At 35.4% G+C, this 17,788-nt stretch overlaps 1 protein-coding gene across 1 annotated transcript in view; it reads right to left on the minus strand.

Annotated features, from left to right (window-relative positions):
* LOC127984220 (E3 ubiquitin-protein ligase TRIM9-like) overlaps positions 1 to 17,788 on the minus strand; it is a 35,961-nt gene that overhangs the window by 11,829 nt on the left and 6,344 nt on the right. The window contains exons 2-7 of the mRNA XM_052586758.1: positions 8,476 to 8,571; positions 6,114 to 6,236; positions 4,301 to 4,411; positions 3,209 to 3,362; positions 1,719 to 1,879; positions 667 to 805 (exon numbers count right to left, since the gene is read on the minus strand). Coding sequence (XP_052442718.1) covers positions 667 to 805; positions 1,719 to 1,879; positions 3,209 to 3,362; positions 4,301 to 4,411; positions 6,114 to 6,236; positions 8,476 to 8,571 — 784 coding nt within the window. The remainder of the gene's footprint in view (positions 1 to 666; positions 806 to 1,718; positions 1,880 to 3,208; positions 3,363 to 4,300; positions 4,412 to 6,113; positions 6,237 to 8,475; positions 8,572 to 17,788) is intronic.

The following is a 17,788-nucleotide window of genomic DNA, read 5'->3' on the forward strand; positions in this document are numbered from 1 at the left end:
AGCAGTTAAGAAGTCTTAATGAGGCATTTTATTCATACAAACACGCAAAGGATCCACTGGTGAGCAGGTGATGTAATGCAAATTTCTCAGAATCTGTTCCCATGAAGAAACAAACACATCTTGTATGGCCTGAGGGTGAGTAGGGTGATGGTGAGTTTTTTAGTTTAATATTATTTTAATATTGAGTAATATTGAGTAATTTGTATACTTCTGCTCAGCCATAGAAAACAGTTCTACCAAAAAAGCTACAGCAGAATCAGTGTTTTTGAACAAATCGGTTGTGTGAATGATTCAATGACTCACTCATATAGAAAGTCACTCTGGTGGTTCAACATTAACTTACAGAAGTGGAATGGATGGTACAAACAGTGAAAAGCCTCAGTAATATTGGTAAAAATATCAGCATTTTTTAAATACACTCAGTCAAATGAATTCCCTATAAGATAGACAGAGTTTGATCAGTAGAGTAGCTAAAAAGAAATAACAGGAGTTTTCCTATAAAGCACTCATTAAAGAGATGCATCCACAGCAGGGATCCACAGAGGAAAGGGAATATATAATGGGAAAGCTGTGTGAATGAGCGTCATAGATAGAAAAGAAGCTTAAGAACACTCTATTAAAAGTGAATGAAAGAAACTGTATGAAAAAGATGACAAAAACACCCACCATCAGACGTTTTCAAAACAACAACTTTGCTGTACGCTCCCACGCCAGCAGAGTTGTACGCTTTGACTCGAGCGTTGTATGAACTATTGAAATGAAGGCCGTCCACTGTACAGATGGTCTCTTTCCCAACATAGACTTCCTAAAACATGGACAGGGTAAGATGGAAAAAGTAGACAAGGTGTAAGGTAAAAATAGAAAGCATCTGGTAAAGCTTGATCTCATGTAAGATAAGAGATAAGACAATAGACAGCATAGACAGCAAATGTATTACCAAACTCAAGGCCAGGAAACCGAGAGTTAAGTAATTTTTGTAAAACGCATGTCGAAGACTGCCAGGGAAGGTATTCTCATAGCTTTATAAAATTATTGTTTAACCCCTGATGTCACATGGACTATTTTAACAATGTCCTTACTATCTTTCTGGACCTTAAACGTGGTATAACTTTTGCTGTCTACTGGAGGGTCAGAAAGCTCTTCAATTTGTGTTCATTTGTGTTTCGAAGATGAGCGAAGATCTCATGGGTTTGAAACAACATGAAGGTGAGTAATTAATGACAATTAAAATTTTGGGGTGAACTATTCCTTTAAAGACCACAACTACTAGTGTCAGTTGCTAGTGCAAATCTTCTTGAGTCCAGAAGAGTGAGGTTTAGCTGCACAGTTCTTACTAGCTGGGCTCCTTTAAACCCCACTCTCGTCCGGGTCACGGCACCAATGTCACTGGTTCTACTGGCACCGCTCCAAATGGGATTTAATTAGCACCAATTCACATGGAAGGCTAGCAATTTTATTGCATCCCAGACTAGCTTGCATCCATTACACAAATATCAAATCAAAATGCTGATGACTGAGAAACGAAACGCTATTGGCTATTTTTAGAGGGGAACAAGCTCTTTAAAATGTCCTGCCAAAAAGTCCTGATTCAGTACAAATTATATCAGCACAAGAATGAAAACTGTGCATAGTTGAGTTGATTTCATTCAGAGTAAAAAAATATTACAAGATTTCTTTGTTTTCAATACTGCTAAATATAAAAAATGTTGTGGATGTACCCGGTAAGGCCCGCTATTCCCGTCATCCAGCTCCAGCACGTAACCCTCTACAGGCAGGGCTTGGACAGTAGTTATCCTCCAGGCCAGAGTGGCACTATTGTTCCTCATGCAGCATTTTTCCAACTGCAACAGCGGTGCAGGAGGCACTGTGGAGGTCTCCGCTAAAAGACAAAAATATTAAAAGAGTACGTATTTAAGCTGACTGTCATACACTGAAGCATCACATGGTTAAACGGGGTAATCATGGAGTGACATCATGCATAGGAATAAGCACTTCCTTAAAGTCACTGGTGCCAAACGGAGGATAAGGGGCTGTGGGTTTGGGAGGGGTCGAGTATTTTAGGGAGCTCTGAAATACCTCCTGTGCTCTCCTCCTCTTTCTGGTCACCTGCATGCATTTGTTTCAATAAAGCAGCCTCCTGACCATCTGAAAGATGATATCGGACAAAGCAGGTGTTGCATGTGTGAGTCTAGAGGTAAAACTGTGGGGATCATTTGCCTCTGAAACTGGGAATTTATTTTTGGATTGTATAGTCCAATTATTATTTGACAAGATGTGAATTTGTGTTTTCAATATTGGTTTTCTTTCCCAAACCTGGTTAATTGCCATTTTCCAACCTGTTGTTTACTAGTCCAGATTCTAAAGGGAAAAACAAGAATCTCATTGCAACAAATTCAGATTATATTATTAGCTTTATTACAGTGGCCACCAGTGTTGAGGAACATGTTTTTAGTTACTCATAAACAACTGTGTTAATTACAAAAATGCTGTTACATGATCATTTTTATATATTTCTGAAAAATATTCCTGAATTCTACCTACTGACCCCCCCCCCCCCTTCTTTTAAAAAGAGGTCCTATTTTTTATGCTTTACAGGGCTGCATTTATATGAAAATGAAATAATATGAATTTATATGAAGATTGCAATCAACAGTAACATTGTGTATTGTTACTACAATTTTATATGCTTTTCCATGTATATTTTGAAAATGTATTCCTGTGATGGCAAAGCTAAATTTTCTGAATCACATGATGCTTTAAAATTATTCTAAAATGCAGATTTGGTGCTCAAGAAAACATTTCTTATTATTATCAATGCTTTTTTAAGGATTCTTTGATGAACAGGAAGTTCACAAGAACAGCACTTATATTGATATCGAAATCTTTTTGTCGATCTTTCTGAAAGTCTTTTCTGTCACTCTTAATTTAATGCATCCTTGCTAAATAAAAGTATGAATTTCTTTAAAAAAAAAATCCTATGACATTGTTTTGGTATTAGGTAAACTTGTAAAAGTGCACCTTCTGTTCAGCTCCGCTATGTTCCATCTATCTGTTTTAATGCAAGAACATGCATGGTATGCATGGTCTCAAATCCAAAACATTTAAAGCATAACCTGATTATGTAATATGCATTGCTTGTTAATGTTACGCCCCCAACATTGTTCATTACAAGCAGCAAACATGAAATCTCATTTGTTAGGTGTGTTACCTTTATTCTGGGAGAAGTCCAGCTGGAGAATCGACTGCATCAGAGGATCTGTGTTGACGGTCAAAGCAAATTCTGGGCAGACCTTTGGCTCCAATGCACTTCTTACCCACTGTTCCTGAGACGCCAGGACACGCTTTATCAACGCATCTGAGATCTGGAAGAGAAATTATAATTATCAAATGTTTTTATAATTATATTTAATATAAATGTGTAATTCTTTCTTTTACAGACCTTAGTCAGGTTAGACACCACATTCAATTTAACACGGATGAAAATGAAGGATAGACTTTTTTACCAACTTTTTTTCATTTAACAAACTATTTCATAACCTTTTTCTTCTACATAAAGTTTTTTATTTTTTTCAGAAAGCTAAACCGTTAGTATGTTGTTAAACAACAATACAATCCACTGAACACGTTGCACTTCTTTTTCTCGTATTCATTCCTGTCAAAAATGAAATACCTGACTATGGTGCATTATTGATGAAAATAAGCATTAAAACTATAATTTTTTTAATCTATTTTTGAAATTGGAAAATGGTTTGGAATACAGGCACATGAAAAAAAAAAAGATTGTTTGGGTGAACTATTATTTTAAGGACATGATATTTAGCTTTGCTAACTGTGTTGCCACTGATTTAGTCCATAACATTCTACACAGGGTTTTCAGCGATTCACTCTTTCCCTTTATGCATCGGTTTGCCTTGATCCTCAAAACACATTGTTTTCTACCAACGTCTTCTTTTTTCCTGCCTTTTCAGAAATCTCTGCTGGACAGACCTCTCTGACTCACATTACATGCTTTGTGAAGACACTCAAAGAAACATCACAATCGATACTTCATAAAAAATCTGTAAAGAGGCAGCGTGGCTCATCTGGAGCTGTCGTCTCAATATTTTATACTTTACTTGCTATGAAACATCAGTTATTGAAAGAGTTTAATTGCTGAGCACCAGTGTGAACACCGGAAACCACATCTTACAAGACACCAAGTTTCATTCATACTCTAGAATTAAAGATGGAACCAGCACTTAAAATATATTTTCTTTTTGTCATTATGTGTTTCTCTCTGGGGGTTTTGTCTTGTTTGTACCTGTAGGAATCCACTGGGATCGTTCTCTTTAATAACCTCCAGACAGAATTCCATCATTCCTGTGGTCTGTCGGAGCTTCATGGTGCAGTGAGTTATCTGATCCTTCACAGTCTGAAACAGAGCGGAGATGGTTAGGGTCTCATCACACCCTCACAGTCTGAGAAACAGCCATTCAATCAAAGACATGCTCACACTGATGAAGATGAACCACTTCATAAAATTAAAATAAAATCTTATGTCCGTGCTGTGAATGCAGTCATGACTCCTGTCATGTCATGGCTAACTTTTCACATAAAGTACTTTACAAAGGAACTGCGTCTCTTCAGAAAACTGGATTCTTATGGAATTAACAGCTGGATTCTTATGGAATTCATATGTCAATAAAAGAATCTTCATTCAAGTCTTACAGGTTTGAAATGATATGAGGGTGATTGTATGACGAAATCTCTTTTTGTATGAACTTTATCACTTTAAGTGTAGTATTAAATGTTCTTTCCTGAAATTATAAACTGTGAATAATCCTGCATATATTCTATTAATATTTGCTTTTTTTAAATACAATGATTTTAAAAGATTACTCATTTATCAAACATTCACTCATGTTTTTTTTTTTTTTTTTTTTTTTTGCCATCCATGTGCAAATGTGAAGACAAGCTGATCAAATCAGTCACTCTTTATTTGTGATAATTATTTAATGATGCACTTGTCAAGTGCTCTCTGGAATGATGAATGACTGTATATAATTAGAACTGACAGAACCAGCATTAAGTTAGAATTAAATGAATATTTAAACAAAACAAAAGCAAGCAGATTAACACACTGTTTAATGTGTTTAATGTGCCATTAATCAAAAATTAACTAACAATATTTAAAAACATTAATATTGTGAGGCCATGAATATTTAACATATGAAAAAAATCAGCTTCATGTGTTTCATTTTCATTTTTTTTTTCTGCCAGCTTTATCATGATTAAAATAACCAGAAAGCCTTCTGTCTCTAATCTGTATCAAATGAAGCAAAGGATATTATGTCGGTTGGTTTATTGAGCAAAGAGCCATACATTAACCATTCATGAACCAATTCTGCTGCTTTTTTTCCGATACATAAACTGTAGATAATTGTATTCTTCCAAACACACAATATCATCTTCCATCACTGTGATCTATTGAACAATGTAAGGATTAATTTCTTAACAATCTTTAGAAACGCATTGGACCGAGCGGGTTAACTTTCACATCCTGTGTTCAGTGTGGTGAAAGAGGGCAAGTGTAAAGCTCTGTTGTCAGACTAATGGCGTGGAAGAAATTAATTAGAGTAGAAAATGACGTCTCCTGTCACTGCAAACAAAAACACTTCATTTGATTTTCTGAGCAGAGCACACAGACCCCGGGAGATGGAGGAACTTGCTCTATTAAGCCACAAATTATCTCAGAGAAAAAAACATTTTTTATTTTTATTTTAATTTTTTTAATTATGAGGTCCTCAGTACAACCAGAGTTGATGAAAACTGCACTTGAAATATCATCCATATTTAAAAATTACTCTGAAAAAGTGTTTTCTCCCTCTATCCCATCTGTGTAGTAAAGCCAGGGACAATTTCATGTCAGTAAACTAGGAAATAATCTCACTGCTGCAAAATGTATAGTGTATATACATGTATATAAAATACTTTCCCATATTACCCTTAAAGGCTGATGCAAAATATTACTACTACAGGCGCTAGCAAATGTAATTTTAGGTGTGTGTACCCCTGTCAAAAGGAGTTTAGAATAGGAATGAATGACGAGATGTGCATGTTGTGTGCCGACCCACCTTCAGCTTACTCTCTTTCTCCTTTGTGACCTTGGTGAGCAGTTTGGCCCTCTGCCGAGTGAGCGCTTCAATCAGAGCGTCACACTGAGCAACCAGACATGCCTCAAACTCAACGCCGTTCTCCTGTTACACACATACACACAGTACACACATACTGAGAGTCAGCCTCAAGAATTTAAACCAAAAACACTATATACAATATATCTATATTTTGTTTTTGGTGACCTTAATATGCAACTTTTGTAGAAACACTGCTGCTGCAGATATAACATACATGAAATCCCCCTGTAGCAGATCTATACAGGTGGAGCTGGGGAAGGTGAGGGCCTTCTGAAGTGTGCTGAATCTGCTACAGCAAGCACTAGCCATCTGCTGCATTAATAATAATATTAATGATGTGATTATATCAGATTTAGTTAGAACCTATTGGCCTGAACTGTCTTAAGTTTCATGACTTTGTATATTGTGGAAATGTGGTTACAATATAACATTACCTCTACTCCCCCATCTGCCAGTGTTTTCTGAAACCTTTCCACAAATTCACATAATTGAGTTTTATTTTTATTTATTTGATTTATTTTTTATTGGTTAATGATGTTTAAACAAATAAGGGTTATTATCTACAACCAAATCTATTCTAAAAAGTGATTTAAAATAAGATAAATGTTTATGTTTAGTCTAAGCTGAAGAATTACTTTAAGGTCTGATTTTCGCTATTAACAAACTATTAACTAATTTATTTATTTTTATTTGCTGTTTATTAATAGTCAATTAGGTAGTTGTTAAGTCTAGGTATGGGGTGGGATTAGGATATAAAATCTTGTCTTGCAAAATATGTGCTTTATATGTACTAATAAACAGCCAATATGTTAAACGGGATTTTTCATGAAAATTCTATAATTCAAGCTGGCCACCACCATATGACGTCATAATATGCAAATTAGGTGGGAAAATGTAATCCCTCCATAAACATTGGGTCATCCTTAATATTTTTTTTTTTATTGACAGAAAGTCTTCTATCTTTTATCACTTTTAAGATATAGTCTTTTGAAATTAATCGTCAAAATCGAATGTTTTAGGGAAAAAACTCTGGCACCTAAAGTGTTAATAATAGGCATGATAATAAATAGTAAGAACTGGTCACTATACTAAAGCGTTATTAAGAACTAAATTATTATTTTTGCTATTCTGTTTGCTGTCTGTAGTGGCACAGAAATGACACACTTTGGCTTTAAAATGCATTTTGCAAAGCTGGCAGAGGTCAGTGGAGGGAGTCTGTGGTGTAGGAGTTTTGAACGGAACTAATCGTTCATTCACTTTGAGTTCGGTTGTGACTCAGATGTGAGACCTACACCCACACACTGGGGCTGATGGGACTGAGTCATTTCATCTACTACACAACGATGATGAAGAGAAGATGTCTGAAATGAGCATGTGTGACTGGTACATTTTATAATAAGAGCTCAGGCTTGAAACCAGACTATAGTGCTTCTGCAGGACTGGTCTCTGTGTGAGAAAGTATGTCACGTTGAATTGAAAATCACTGATCACTATAGCACTTAAGTGCAAAGTCTGCTTACAGAGGCTTTCAAAGACAATCTCTTCCTGCTCGGCAGTATGAAAGGGCATTAAACTCTTCCCTCGAGTAAAAACAGCTCAGAGCTCATAATCCAGTGGTCTCCAGGCAGAATACAATTCAAAACTCATGACATCAATATGAAATGTATGGGGGGGAAATGGCATTGATTAACATTCAATACAAATGAATGTTAAGCTGCATCATTGTCATTGGACTATTGCAAGGACCCTCAGTATAACGTAAAATGCTCTCAATAACATTTTATTTCAACAATACATTCTATAATATTTAAGTGATAATTAATGCTTCAAACCTGATATGTATGAAATATTTGTATACGTTTATTATGAATCTTATGTTTTATCTGTCTTCAGACCCCCTTGGAGATGTGCCTTGATTAAAAACCCCAGCTTTAGATTATCAAAGCCTTTGAAATGCAATGCATAAACATCCTAACAAAATTCATGTTAACATCTGACATATGGTATGTTTGTTGTATACATGCTGAACGTTATAATTACCCCACCTCATTTTTAACGAGGTATTCATTTGCATATTTAATGAGACACTTCAAAATCAAAGAGGATATGCTAATATTCAAGTGCTGCTAGCATGGCTGTTTTAAATCATGTTATTTTACTTGCTCTGATGTGAAGAAAATGTTTATTCCCTAGTGTTCAAAACGTATTCGGGGTTGTTATATGAAACTGAAAAGAACACATTCAAAACTGGCAACCTATATAAACATTACTAATCATTTTCACATTTTTAAAACTGTGTTACCTGTATCTGCTGAAGCAGGTTCTTCAGCTGCACCAGGAACTCCTTGGCCTCCTTGGCTTTGTCAGACACTCCATTCAATGCCTGGGACAGCTGACACTGCACACATATACATGGCTCAGTGAAACCGTTAGCTTAACATGCTTTAAAATCTTTTCTTCTAAAACAATGTAACTTCAATTAAGTCAGTTAAAACATGAATCTATTCATGTTGCATAAAACAAATTAAATATTGTAGTCCACTAGTATTCACACTTACACTCCTTATACATCATCTCTAGACACTATCCTCACATGCTTATATCATCCTAAACCTGCAGAAATTCATCTAGCACATTCATTGGCTACATCCCACTGAACATTCCCAGTATTCTCTACCTAACATTTCATGCATCCTAAAATATCACCTACCAAAATCAACCCGGCATTAATTAGCTGATATCCTCAAATTCCAATCAGCATTCCCACCATTCCTAAACACACCTTCCCAACAGATTCCCAACATATTCAAGACCCAGGGGGTCAAGGATTGGCTGGTTAGCTTGTGCAGTCACCCCTGCTGGTACATGTCATAACTAAAATATTATGTGGACAAGATGTTAAAAGAAGTTGAACTCCCATTTTCTTGGATTTTTTTTTATTTTAGCACTGCCCACGTCGCATCTTTGTCAACACAAAGGTGCATTCTGTGTGAATGCCACCTAGCAATATATTCTACTTATGGTCCTTCACATGCGCGTCACATGCGTTATATACGCCAGAATAGGGTTAGATAATTATTTTCTCTTTACTATCATTGGCATATTGTGTCTAACTCTGATGTTTGGTATCATTTCTATTCAATATCGTGATTTCTCGAGTCGATTTATAAAAAACAGAATTGTGGCAAAACATTAAATTCAAATGGATTAATAAAATCTGAAAAATCGCCCAAACCTAGTTTCTACCTTGACAGCCTTCAACAGTTATCAATTATTCCAGGTGTCACCAAACTCGGTCCTAAAGGGGCCGGTGTCCTGCAGAGTTTAGCTCTTACTTTCCTCAGCACACCTGCCTGGAAGTTTTGATTAGCTGGTTCAGGTGTGTTTGATTAGGGTTGGAGCTGAACTCTGCAGGACACCAGGGCCGAGTCTGGTGACCCCTGATTTATTCCAATGAAATAACAACAAAATAAAGATAAATACCCACTGCCCAGGGACCTAATGGGACCTTGATCCAGTCCTGCCAATCCAACATTTCCCACCATCCTCAAACACCTCCAAACGTTCTCAGGATCCTCAAACAGCCCATATCCTGTGCATCTTCAAACACCACCCAACATTCCCAGCATCTTCAAAACACCTACCAACATTTCTGCGGTGCCTCAAAACCTGTGCCCAGGGGCCCCACAAAACCATGATCCAGTCCTGCCAATCCAACATAACCCAGCGTTCTTAAACACCACCCAACATCCTGGACCACAGGACCATAATCTGGTCCTGCTAATTTAACTTTACCCTGAAACACACCCAAGATTCCCAGTATCCTCAAACATTATCACTGAAGCACCTCAAGCCCTGAACATTCTAAAACACCACAAAAACACCAACCCAACAACCCTGTTGAAAAAAAAAACATCATGTGTTGGTTAGGTATGTTTTGAACTGGTTTAAGATGGTCATGTGCTGGTCTTAAAATGGTCCTGAGCAGGAGCTAATTGCTAAGGACAAGCTGCATTAAACTGGCTCAAACCAGCAGCCATGCTTCAAAACATACCGAGCTGTTTATTCAACAGGGGATGCTAATCACAACTACCACTAAACATACTCATTAATGCAATATGTCAAACAGAACTCTTTCTCATATTATTATGAGAGTCTTTTCCCAAACAAAACTAAACAGTCAGGATTTGAACGATTTATGTGTTGTATCGAATCTGTGCAGAATCGGCTTTAGATTACTGAAACACTGTCACTATCGACTTAATACCCAGCCACGAGAGGTTCAGAGCTTTACCAGACCTCCATAATCCATAGGCAGCAGCTATAAGATTATTTCAATATGATATTTTCAAAGCAAACAACAGCTTTGCATTATGGATTCTTTATAATTTATCACCTACTGTACTGCATGTGACAACTACTGTATATCATTTTAATCTGAACTCTAATAAAACTGGAGTGAACCAAGATGCATGACTCATTGATCCAGATTTAGTGGGAACACTGAAAAAACCTGAGTTCACCAGAGTGAAAGGAAAAAGGTGGCAAAAGGTAAATAAATCATATTTTCTATTCGACAAACTTTATAAATGTGTCTATTCATGTAATACTAAGCACAACGGCAGTTGCAAGGCACAATCATTTTTTGTTGTAAACACCTACTACACAAATGTTTTCCCATTTTGGATTGTGTTATTAAATATAATATTAAGGCCAATTATTAGATTGTATTGTTGTCAGCAATGTGGACATTTCCCTGACAATTATATGCTGCCTGTAATACATTTTTTTTAATATATATTTATTCTTCAAAAATACTAAAATAAATGTTAATGGAACTGTTAAGGATGTAAGATATTTATAACTTTAGAAAATATTTCGATTTCAAATATAAAACTGAAAAATAAAGATAATCAGAAATGTTTCTTGGGCAGCAAATCAGCATATTAGACTGATTTCTGAAGGATCGTGTGACACTGAAGACTGGAGGAATGATGCTGAAAATACAACTTCGCTTCACAAGAATAAATTACATTTGAAAATATATTAAAATAGAAAATAGACACTTTAAACTGTATTAAATAGCAAAGTGACTTGCAGGTTATTACCAGGACAATGTGTAGTTAAAACTACATGTGTGTAAGTAGTAATTATTTTATAAATAAAATACTTAAATAAATACCTAAGTACAATACTAAAGTATTTTATTTTGGGCTGCCTGGAATAAAACGTATTTTCTTAAAATATTTATTCTTCAGAAGTATTAAAGGAGCCATTAAGGAACCAAAATTGTTAAGAATAATCAGAACCAAAGCTGTTAAATTCCATAAGATCTATTTTATTTTCTTCTTAAACACTGCTCACATAATGCACACAATAAAAAAATCTCTCTGGCTTGACTAATGATCACTCGAGTCTGTGGAAAACACCCTGGCAGGAGTCCACAGAGACACACACACACACACACACACACACACACACACATTTCCTTTCCACCTGCTCTTCTTCCTCTGGGTCTTCTCTGGCCTTCTTCGATCAGCAGGGTCTTAAATCAACGAAAGAAACACACACACATAAACAAACACAAGCACACACACAGACGTATCTCCTCGCTCTATTAACATGCCATCTGCCCGGGCAAGCTGTCCAGCCTGCTAACAAGACCCTTCTCACGGCCCACTTCTCCTAGTATGTGTGCCTGTGTGATGGAGAAGAAGAGACCAGGACACCGCTGGGGTCAATGATGCATCGGGGTCACGCTTTTGTGTCCACAGACCCTGTACAACCTGGCCCTCCTTTACGACACTCGGGCTAATTTCAACCAAAGAACCAAACAAAGAAAAAGGCTTGCTTTGTTAGAATGGTGTTAACAGACTTTAAAGTCCAAAATGTCACGTAGTTAAAGTTTATTGACCACAGTCAGTGCAAAGGTCGGTGGTCAGACTCACTTACACAGATGAGGTCAAATGTATTTCAGTCCTAAACATGCTGGGGGCTAGTGACTGATGTCTCAAATGTGCACACTTTTCTTTCGAATAATGAATGAATGAGATGTGTCCTCTCTAAAAGGTTTTAATGTTAAATCATAAAGAAACTAATAGTAATTTCACAAATGTCTCAAATTCTTAAAAGAGATGATGACTCCTGTCAAGTCTGTGAGTTGGATAAAATAATATTACATATACAAACATTTTGGGGTCAGTTATTTAATTATAAGATGTTTACATTGTTACAAATGATAAATGCTCTTCTTTTTAACTTTCTATTTGTCAGTGAAACCTGAAAATAAAATCACTGTTTCCACAGACATATTGAGCAGTTTTCAACACCGATAATAATAATAAATGTTTCTTAAACAGCAAATCAGCATATGTGACTACAAAATCAGTTATAAGTAGCACGCTAGCATATTATTGCTAAGGACTTCATTTGGACAACTTTAAAGGCAATTTTCTCAATATTTAGATTTTTTTGCTCCCTTAGATTCCAGATTTTCAAATAGTTGTATTTTGTCCCAAATATTGTCCAATCCTAACAAACCATACAACAATGGAAAGCTTGTTTATTCAGCTTTCAGATGATGTATGAATCTCAATTTCACAAAAGTGAACCCTACGACTGGTTTTGTGATCCATGGTCTCACATTAGAATGTTTTCTGAAGGATCATGTGATGTGACACTAAAACTGAAGTAATGATGCTGAAATCACATTAATAAATTACGTTTCATAATACATTAAAACTGAAAATAGTTATTTTAAACTGTAATAATATTATACAATCAGTGTTGTAACACATTACAAGTAACATGAGTTACGTAATCAGATTACTTTTTTCAAGTAACTAGTAAAGTAACGCATTACTTTTTAATTTACAAGAAAATATATTTCACCAGTTACTTGTTTTCCCATTAATTGACTGATTATAGTCTCATGTCCCCATATCGGGAGAAATCGGAAGCACATAGGCGTGTGCACTGTGTGAACATGATTCTAGACTAAATGTGAATGTGCATTAATTCATCCCACTCACAAAAAAACTGATTTAGTATTCATCAAAATGAATTAAAACAGTGAATGCAAACTCAGAATATGATGCAAACCTGCAATAATTAAATATGTTAAATAACACAAATGTATCTAATCCCATTTTATTAACTAATGTCTTAGTTGGTGACCTTTGATGATCCAGTTAAACCATAATAATAAGCAAAAATTACTTTAGATAAACTAACAATTGTGCTTCATTGTTTTGTTTTTTAATGCTGAAGAGTGTTCTTCTTCTCCTGTGTTCTACTGTACAGATGCAAATCAACTTTTCCTTCAGCCTGAGGTTTATTCATTAAACTTTTACATTTGCTATAAATAGAACTTCTTATATTAAAAACAATTAAGCCCTGCTCATATTTAAAAAGTAACGTGATAGAAACTCAAAAGTAATGTAATGCATTACTTAGCATAAAAAGTAACTAAGTCATGTAATTAGTTACTTTTTTTAGGGAGTAACACAATATTGTAATACATTATTTTTAAAAGTTAAAATATTACAGTTTTACTGTCTTTTTCTTAAAGATAGTACATGAACATTTCACGAACATTAATAAACTTTACCAGCCCCAAACCTTTAAAAGGTAGTGTATATATTACATACATAACATTCATTATTATATTCAAGTGTGCAGTAGATGTCCAAGCTTTTTCACTGTATCATTTCAATGTCTAACTGGACAATTAACTTTGGGTTAAAAGATGTCAGTTAGAAGAATACATGCAGTGCAAAAATATAACAAAACTATGCTTTATTGGCCTTTTACTGATTTACTGAACAGTAAGTCTATCTGTAATTAAATAAAATAAAAAAGATTTAAAAAAATGCTGCGCTAATATGAAATAAAACAGAAAAGTGGAGCTTCTTAATTTAGACTCTTGCTAAAAGACGGAGTGCTATTATCCCATTATCTACTTCAGCAGGGCAATGTGATGAAGAGCTGATGAGACATGAATTGAATTTCAATGCCAGTGTGTGTGTGTGTGTGTGTGTGTGTGTGTGTGTGTGTGTCAGGGACATCACAGAAACACGCATGACATTTCAATGACTTTTGTTGGTTGATTTTTTTTGACAGAGCAATTGGGCACTTGCCTTATCAGCATGTTTGCTGGACTGAGACTGTGTGTTTGTTTAATGTGTGTGTAGTAGTGTAGTGTAGTAGTGACCTTGATTGTGAGTCCTCGGGGAGTGTGCACTAAAGAGTGGGTCAGGTTTGCCATCACATCTAAACCTAATGCCCCTTCGGACTCTCTTCCAAAATGCAGTGAAGTACCTCTTCATAGAAAGAGACCTTTCAAGGCAGCATCCAAACAGAAATGGACCTTCATAAATAGGTCACCAGTTTTAGAAGAGAGACATTCTCCACTTGTGTGCACTATTTTAGATTAAAGTAAATCTATTGACCACTCAGCTAATAAAGACGAAATGCAATGTGAAGTCACAGTTTACGCCAGCAGCTATGTGTGTATAGCTATAAAAAGGACAATCACCACTTGACTGAACTAAGTGCTAAATGCATTTGAGATGCAATCACTTTCACTTTGGCTCACTGACATACAGTACACATTCATTACTTCAGTTTTAAAAATAAATGCTAACAATAAAGATTTGTAACTTATTGATTTAGAACAAAACGTGAAATAAAAGTGAATTTCACTCAACCAATGAAATTAATTAGTAAAAAAGCCAACAAATGTAAGTTGGCTAATGCTAGCTGTGCTCCGTTGATCCTCTTTGATGCTTCCCCTGCTGTCAGATCAGCGACTCAAAACTCACACAAAGGGTTTCAATGTTTCACATCCATCTCTGATGATTTGATATCCATTCATTTTTTACATTGATGCTTACTGTATATCCTGAAATGTAAAAGCAGTGAAAACTCAAATGTCTTCAACTGTTTAGATTTTATATGCTAAAATATTTTAGTGTGGATTTTATAACCATCGTGAATTATTAATTAATGATTGCTTTGGACAACCCCATCTGATAAGAAAATGTAACTATTTTAGGAGTTGAATTTTTCAAATAAAGTCGTATGATTTCATTTGTACCAACACTTATGATTTTACAATTTTTAAAAACTTCTGGGGAAAAAAAAGCAAATCTGTTCCATTGTCTTTGTTAATAATGTAGTGATATATGAAGATATATGAAGCACAGCCCACGCTGAAATCACTTTCAAGCTAAGCAGGTTTCTGTTAGCTAACGAGGTAAATTCATGTCTCCAACTGAACCGGTTGCGAAATCTGCAAAAATAGTTCGAAATTCTGTGATAACGACCTGGGGTGCATTTCCCCAAAAACCGTAGAGTTCAATGGAGCTAACGGCTGTAGTTAGCAAACAATGGTTTTGGGAAACACACCCTGAGCAGTTATAAGGACGATCAAAATCATGGGAGTGAAAACGACGTCCAAAAAGGGTGTTTATTTCGAGCAGATGTGCAAAATGTGTAAATAAATATGATGCTAAAAGCAAAGATTATTAATGAAAACTGTCTGAAACTAGAATGATGAGTGCTTTCAACAGTACTAACTCTCATCTTACATGCTACTTGCCTTTTACATGCTACACAGCATCATAATAATCTCCTTCACAAGCTCTCGGTGGTGCGTGAACAGATCATACAAAAATGCACAATAACATGGATTCAACAGCAATTCACAAAACCATAATAGTTAAGAATGAGCATGAGTGTGTGTTGGTTTCAGAACAATCTGAACAGACAGCATTTAACTCTGTCTGTAGCACTCCTCACATGAAGCAGATACAGAGGAGATAGCTTGGTGCTAGCATGTTGCTAAGCTAACAGTATATAACCCTGGACCACAACACCAATCATAAGGGTCAATTTCTTGAAATTGAGATGTATACATTATATGAAAGCTAAATAAATAAGCTTTCCTTTTATGTATGATTTGTTATGATTGGACATTATTTGGATGAGATCTGAGGGTGCACAGAATCACATTTAAAGTTGTTCAAATTAATTCTTTGCAATGCATAGTACTAATCAAAAATGTGTTTTTTATATATTTTTACTGTAAGATCAAATTGAGGGAACGCAATAGTAATTCGAAGGAAAGCAATAGTGATCGTGTGCATGTTTTAGTACATCGAGGGAATGAATTAGTAAATCGTGCACACGATTTATTAATTATTTTCTTGCATGTCATGTGCGGGGCTCTGTACAAAGTGCTTTACATAAATAAAAAATATGTAATAAATCCCAATATATTATGTCATCAATATCTTAATTTCTTACCCTGATTTTGTTTCTCTTGCTTCAAGAATCTTTAGATCTAGATTCTATTGGAAAACAGGACCAAATGACTAATGAAGAAAATGATTTTTTTTGCAGTGCAAGCAGCTCATTAGGTTTTGGAGCACAGCCTCTGTCTCTGTCTCTGTGGGCAGCTGTGTGATTAATACAGTACATCTGGAGGTCAGCAGAAGCAATCACCCATCTGACCCGCTCACACAAATCTCCCTATACTGATGACAACATCCCTCTCGTCTCTCCCCTCCATTCAGCTGTACATCTCCGAGGCTCCATGTTCTCAGTGGAAAGAGAGAAACTCATTGGATGCATCAATTGTTAAATGACAGAACGTTGCGATGGTGCTAAGAAACGAGGAGCAGATCTGGCTCTAAAGTGTGAAATGATGGTTATCTGCACATATGTCAATTCTTTAGCCATTTCCCCTGCTATTCACTGCTGTGTTCATCACTTTTGCTTTATTCATTCTGTGATGCTGCAAGACAATTTCAGATTAACTGCAGTCAGAGGGAACTGGAAATGTGTTATATGCCAAAAACACTAAGAGAAGCCCTGAGGTTTGTTTGTACTCATCACTCCAAAATATTTAGAGCAATGCTGTAAGTAAACTATTAAAGAAAGCTGTAAATTAAAGATCATTTGAGTATTTTCATAAGAACATACTATTTCAGTTTTTAAAATGTCACTTTCATTCAAAATGTTACTTTCTTTCAAAAATGTTGTCCCAATCTTTACAAAACTAGATTTGTTTTTAATTCTATGCAGCTCGTAGTGACCACATTTGTCAACATCGATAAAAAAAAGTTCATAGTTTTTAACTTTTGACAATATTCACTGTAATATGGATGTGACACATTTCAGGAACAGTAACCTTTCATCCCAAAATTTAAAGAAAAAAAAGTATTATTTTCAAGACAAATAAGCAGAACAGCAATTGTTATTATTATTCGTACAGTGCTAAAATAATGTAATTGTAACTTTAAAGTATTTATACTTTAGACTGCTAGCATTTGGTCAACTGCTTTAAATCCATACTTATTTACATTAAAAAAAAAAAAAAAAAACCATTGAATTATTGAAAATTATACTATTAACAACCACCATTTAGAATCAAATAAATATGTGGGAACATTGCATCGGTGAGAATTTTGGGTGGAGATTTTATATAGACACAATGTACACAATTTCAGTGGTCCTAAGAATAAGCTTCAGATATTCTTCAAAAGGGAATTTATATGTTATTAAATATGAGATAGAGTGAGAGAGAAGTTTTGAAGTGAAATTTTTGACAT

This window comes from Carassius gibelio, chromosome B20 (assembly GCF_023724105.1).
Source record: "Carassius gibelio isolate Cgi1373 ecotype wild population from Czech Republic chromosome B20, carGib1.2-hapl.c, whole genome shotgun sequence".
Lineage (NCBI taxonomy): Eukaryota > Metazoa > Chordata > Actinopteri > Cypriniformes > Cyprinidae > Carassius > Carassius gibelio.